Genomic DNA, 6,539 nt, shown 5'->3' on the forward strand with positions numbered 1-6,539 from the left:
GAGAATCCTTTTGAGAAATAGTAACGAGACATTTAAAAATTTATTTGTAGATTTCTTTGTTGTTGCTTTTTAGCATTGTGGAAAGATGAGTTTAAATTTTAGAGACAGCAAATCTGACTGTGTGTGCTCAGTTTACTTGAATTTCAATGTATGTTGCATTATCAAATCAATCTCTATTGGAAAGCATGCTGAGGCTACTATAGTCATTGCAGATTTTAACCTAATACATTCCACTGTTTCCTTTTCTGGGAAATGTTTGAATAGTCTGTATAGATAAAATTGTTTTATGCTGCTAAAGTTTTACTATTTCTACTCAGTGTTTTTGAAACCTTTCTGTAAAAGCCTCAAATCAGTGCAGTGTATCACAAATGATCTTACACTTTCCAAGCTATCAATCTGCACGTCATTGATGGAGGTGTGTAACAAGTGCAATTTGCAGAATTTTTGTTGTCAGACAGGAGGGTTAAAACCAGTCTGACATAGCTCTTAGCTAGGTGGGGACATTTTTATCTGTAAGTGTTGCAAAAGATTTAGAGAAATACAACCCTATAGTGGTACTTTCGTAGTCATTTTCCAGCATACAAACACACAACATTTGATGGTAATCTTTTTGATAGGAAGTGCAGAGGAGTCACCCAACAGATAAAAAACACTTATCCCTATCCCTACTTTTTGTGCATGGCCTTGACTTGTCGCAGACACAGATTAACTCAGCAAATGTATGGACTTAAGCTAGCCAGATGTTTTTTTTAACTTTGTCATTTTCATAGAACAGGTGTCAAATTCCTGTTTTTCCTGAAGAACGCAGATCCAAACTGCACAGAAAATAAGCAGCTCAAAGAATATTATTTTTCTTTTCATGCTTGTCAGCCTGTCAACTTATACAGTATTGTTTTCACATCCTCCTATTAAAAATCAGTATTTCTGTTATCATAACAATGACTTGGGTAAAACTAGAGAAAGAAACGCAATATTTCACAAAGAAATACTTGTATTCAAGCAATTTTAACTGGAAGTGTAGAAAAGGGCAGGGTTTTCTTTAGCTTTTGGGGAGCAAGGAAAGGCCCCTTGTTGGTTTGCTTTAGTAGAGGGTTGAATTCAAAGACCATTCTATTTTAATTCCTTTTGCTTTAATGATGGGAGGAAATTTTTGTGGAAAGAGATGATCCTTTTAGGTCCTAGCAGGCCTGGAGACTTAACCACACGTAGGGTTGTCTGCTTAGCCAGGGGAGACTAGATACAGGACTTCAGAGTCCATCAATATTATTCTGATTTGGCTACTGTGATTTGTTAAAGTAACAGGCAATTGCCTCTTTTTCCCTCACTGTCGAGAAGTAGTAAATTCAGGGATGATTGAGGAATGGCGATTAGGGAACTGGGAGTTGCAACATATGAAAAAAAAAAATTATCCTGGAGTCCTCACTGACAGTTTTCTAGACCCATTGGTTTTGTGTGCAACAGCATCCAAAGAAAGCCAAGAGCACATGAGGGCATCCTTAGCCTGCACTGACAAAACAGCGTGTCCTGTCACTGTACACGGCCTTGGTGTGTCCACCACAGTGTCACACCACATCGTTCTCAGTGCGGTACCTGGTGCCTCCTGCCTCTCCACTAGGTCACATATGCTCACTCACAGTCAAAAATCTTTGTAAGACTGAAGATGCTCGTTATACAGAGCAGTTACACAGCACATGCTAAAGGACTGCAGAAACATACAACTTAGCTCCCTGAGGTGTATTTTTTTATATTTCTATTGTTTCAGATCAAAAAGGTATACTCTTATTTCTAGATATTTTTTTTCACTTTTACTTTCTAAGACAGTTATTGGAATCAGTTATTGTACACTCTGAAATATGAAATCTTTTAAATTAACCTTTAAATATGTTACCAGCACTCCAAGAGTAGTTAGAGGACAAGGGCTGGTAGAGGGTAGTATATTTACAGTTGAAGAAAAGCATCTGAATTTTCAAGAAATATCACTAAAAGAACTTTTAAAAATATAAATTATTTTCTTCTTTTTCACTGGGCTTCTAGCACTGTTGGCCTGTCTTCAAATTCCTAGTGAAAGCAAAACTATTGAATATGCCATGGCTGGAATTTATGTTCCATGTTACAGAAGCACTTGTAGCCCACTTCCACAAATCACACGGGCAGAAACTGATTAACTGAGTCAATCCCAAGTGAATAAAACCAAAACAGATTATAATTGCTGGAAAAGTAAACAGATGGCCTCAGAGTTGGAAAATCTAACCTTTCTAAGAGACCATTATATAAGATTAGTGAATGCCTATTGTCTAGGAAGATAAAGGGACCTCCATTTTCTTCCTGGTGGAAGAACTGATAGTGGAGAACTCCAGGAGGATATTGAGCAGAGGTATTATACAGCCTAATTCCAAGCTCTACTCAAACGGACTTCATGGCTGCTGGTAGCATCAGGCTGTAACCTGCAGTTCTTCCTGACAGGAGGGCTGCTGTATGAAGCATCTCTTTCTTTTGCTAGGAGTGCTTAATGCAGTGTGCCTCTTGTAAGCAAAGCAGAATAAAATTTAGAGTAGAATCTATTGATAGATTTGGCTGGAGAAATTAAAACTTTCTATTTAATTTTATGCTTTAATTACATTCTGTGTTTAAAAAATACTATTTAAATACACCATTTTTGTACCTTGTTATATCAACAGCAAAAAAATAAATCACACAAGAATGAAAAGATGAAAAACTAGGTTCTTCTTGGTTAATGAATATATTAATGCAGATCTCTAACCATATTATTTTCTACTTAATTTTTATCAATGTAAAATTTCCTAAAATACTTGAGCTTTTTATGTGGATGTTACCTGTACTGGGGAACTGAAAGAAGACATTAACACTTTCCTATTTCTGTTTTTACGCATTCTCTTAAAATGTGAAAGTCTCTAGTGTCCTAGGGTTCTTCTGTAAGAGGTGAATTACTGCATGGCAATTATCAGCAGGTACCTCAGTGCTAGGTTGAAACCTGTACAAAAATAAACAGTAAAGAGTCCCTCAGCTGACTACTCAGAAAGTGCTGTTTGGTTGTATTACAGCACTCTGCGTTTTCATTTGCAGTCCAAGCAAACAGGGGGAATTATGGTCACGATTACACCAAACCCTAGCTGTGTTACTGCTAGCAGTGGTGTTTGGAAAATGCGCCATACCGACTTAGTACAATCAATAGTTTACACACAGAAGTAACATGCCAAATCATTTGAGAAGCCTGAACCGTTAGCTTTCTCTGTCTGGCACTTGCTCAGCATTAATTCTGTATCTGCTGCTTTAAAGACAGTAGAAATGCTGTTCTTCAAAGCACGCTGCGGGTATATAATACTTCAGTTTGCCATTTCTTGATTCCCAAGGCATTGATCCTTTCAGAAAACAACAGCCACCACCAAAACAGAAACAAAACACCCAACAACAAACCCCAAAACAAAATAACATTCAAGCCCTATCTCTTAATTTAGCTGTTGATTATTTCTGTTAAATTTAAGTTTTGCTACCTGGCCACACCTGGAAAGCACAGAACCAGTGGGGATAAGGAAGGCTGCAACACTTCAGCCCCAGCACCATCTCATGTCTGCACTTACTAATCCGATGGTCATAAGAAAAGACTTTGATTTTCCTCACAGCAAGTGAGGGCAAAGATTCAAGTCTGAAGAGGCTGTAAATTCAAGAAAGTAACCTTGTTGACTACAGTCTTCTCTGTCACCTGTGCTCACACTCTGTTTCCTATGTGAAGGAAAAGACCAGAGCAACAAGAGTGTGTGCAAACCAGAAAAGAATGAAGGAAAAGGGTACAAGGCAAAAACAAGACAAAAGACAGAGGCAGGGGAATAAAAGGCACAAGGAAATGCAGGGCATGGGAGCAATAGCCCAGTTAGGGAGGGCTGGGAACGAGGGTTAATAAATCAGTAACGCCTGTTTCCCTACCATGTCAGAAAGGTGTATAGCCTAGAAAGCTTGCATAAAAATGTAAAAGAATGAAAACTGTATTTCATACGATCTGTGAAAAATAACAGTGACTTGTCACTTCAGCTGTTACACAAGCTGTCTTTCCCTCTTGCCATGACATAGGAAAAAGTCCAACCAAAGTCAGTCACCAGTATTTGAGTAACACAAGCTACTATGTTTTAGGTTATCGTCTTATGATTACCGAATGTCCTCAGCTAGATTGTTCACCCATGCAAACACTGTACTTCAGCAGATTCAATCGTTGATAATTTACACTCAAGGCCTGTGATGAACCTGGTTTCCTGAAATGCAGCAAGTAAGAGCCATTAAGAAAGTCTTGCTGCTTAAACACTTCCTTGATAGGAGAAACTGTGCACAGGCAGTTTATAGTATGATCATTACCTCCTACCCTTAGTTAAACTACCTAGAACTTAGAACTTTAGTATCACAGTAATTAGAAATATCTAAAATATCTCCACCTCTGCATCATTCTTGCACTTCTTGAATTCTTTGAAAAAGATGGTGAGAAACAATGAATTGCACATAGGACGCATCACTGCAAGAGGTAGGGCAGAAAAAAAAGGGGAAAAAAATAGCAGGGGTGGAGAGGTTCAAAATTAGGGTTGCCAAACTGTACCTTCTTGTCTTCTGAATGTGCACAATTACACTGCTTTAAATATTAAGGAAGAATTTATGATGAGGGTGGTGAAAAGCTGGAATAGGCTGCCCAGAGAGGTGGTGGATGCCCTATCCTTGGAAACATTCAGGGTCAGGCTGAACAGGGCTCTGAGCAACCTGCTCTAGTGGAAGGTGTCCGTGCCCATGGCAGGGGGTTGGACTCGATGACCTTTAAAGGCCCCTTCCCACCCAACCCATTCTATGAGTCTGTTCTGTGGTTCTGTATGGCAACGATGAGAGTTATGACTGAATCTACACTTACGGCCTCTGCTTTGTGATCCCTACAAAAAGCTAAGTTTTTTTATCTTCTTGTAGGACTTATTTTCCTAGATCTGAAACAAAATAAAAACCTTTTATGACTGTACTAAATTAATGTCAGAAAAAAACCCAAACAAATTCTCGCCCAGTTCCTGCTCTGTGGTTTTACAGTAGTCAGCTGGATGCTATTTAAGAAGGGCCAGCCTGCAGAACACCCTTATTCCTCTGCAGAGGAATAGCACGAGCTGGAGACTGACCTAGGACAGTCTCCAAACATTAGCAGGACCTCAGTTACCGCAATGCAAACAAGCCTGATGTACTTTCACAACACGGAGAACGCAGCACGGTCAGGTTCTCATCTCAGTGTTTCTGGAACATAACGCAGTAAACCAATAAAAAAAAACACCCAGCAGAACACGCTCTGCCACCACCTCATCTTGACTCTTATCAGTTTGCTTGTTTGCAGGGGAAGAGGAAAGCATACTAAACTTTTTCTCATTTTTTTCCCTCTCCCACCCCCACTTCTTTCCTCACAGCACGCTACAAGTGAAAGTCTCGGAGCCACAGAATTCAATAGACATGAACACAGAAAATGAACATTTGAAGTCCATAAAGATGTGCCTTAATCAGCCCACTGAGTGGAATCTGAGTCTTTCAGCAGCATCTCTCGCCAGCTGTAAAGTTTTTAACCAAAATCTCAAAACTGATGAGAACAAATAGATTGCAGCTGTTCTTGCACTATTATTTTGTACATTGTTCCTGATTTTTTTTTCTGCTGAATAATAAGCATTTATTACATTGATCTTGAAATGATCTTGTGTGATTTGGCTTTATATTACTACTAGCATTATTCATTTTGATGTACTTCTTTTTTTAAATATACAGTTTCACATCTGACCATCATGAAATTCTTGCAGTACAAATTTATTATCAAAATCAGATGTTCCCCTTTAATAGTATTGTGATTTTTCTATGTTCTCTAATTATTTCCCCAATTTTATTTTTGTGCACGAAAGTTAATATATTATGTAATTTGTGGCATAGGTTACCATGTAAAGATTTATGGTAATAATAATTCAAAGAAATCTGTAACAGGTGGAGACAGACTACCTTGAAGCAAAGCAGTAAAAAGGTAAATTATCCGAGATCTCCTTTGCAAACGGATTGAAATGCATCACACCACCAGTTTGTTTCTGCAGTATGCTTTCATCTTCATTTATCTTGAGAACTTCTATGTGACAGTGTTTAATGACCATAACGTCTAAAAGGAATGCCGAGCCTGCAGGAGAATCTCTGGAAAGATTGTCATTCAACAAATCTGTATCTGCACTTTTTGAGGTTTCTGCTAAATGGTCTTTCTTCCCCTTTTGTTTTTATGAATTTATGCCTGCCACCAATTAAAATGGATGTAAATGCTCCTCCTATTTCTTTTTTTTTTCCTGTGTACTTTGGAAATTCAATGTAAACACCAAAATTTTAAAGTTTAGTCAAAGTAGTAAATGGTTGTAGCTGACTACATTGTAGACATTCCATGTGTAGATAGCTTTAGCAAGGTTCATGTAATTCATTCATCAAAACTTTATTATTAACAGAGCTATAACAAAAGTGTTAGAATAAAACCATATGATATGATTTCTCTT

General features: G+C 38.0%; 1 protein-coding gene across 2 annotated transcripts in view; it reads left to right on the top strand.

The window, feature by feature from the left end:
• LCORL (ligand dependent nuclear receptor corepressor like) overlaps nt 1–6,323 on the top strand; it is an 85,741-nt gene extending 79,418 nt beyond the window's left edge. The window contains exon 9 of one of the 2 annotated variants that reach the window (XM_080371789.1): nt 5,436–5,592. In XM_080371789.1, the coding sequence (XP_080227915.1) occupies nt 5,436–5,449 (14 nt within the window). In that variant the 3' untranslated portion in view covers nt 5,450–5,592. Of the gene's footprint in view, nt 1–5,435 lie in introns of both variants that reach the window. The other variant, XM_080371787.1, reaches the window with a different exon arrangement.
• Nucleotides 6,324–6,539: the final 216 nt, after the last annotated feature.

Source organism: Falco punctatus (genome assembly GCF_963210335.1).
Source record: "Falco punctatus genome assembly, chromosome: 1".
Lineage (NCBI taxonomy): Eukaryota > Metazoa > Chordata > Aves > Falconiformes > Falconidae > Falco > Falco punctatus.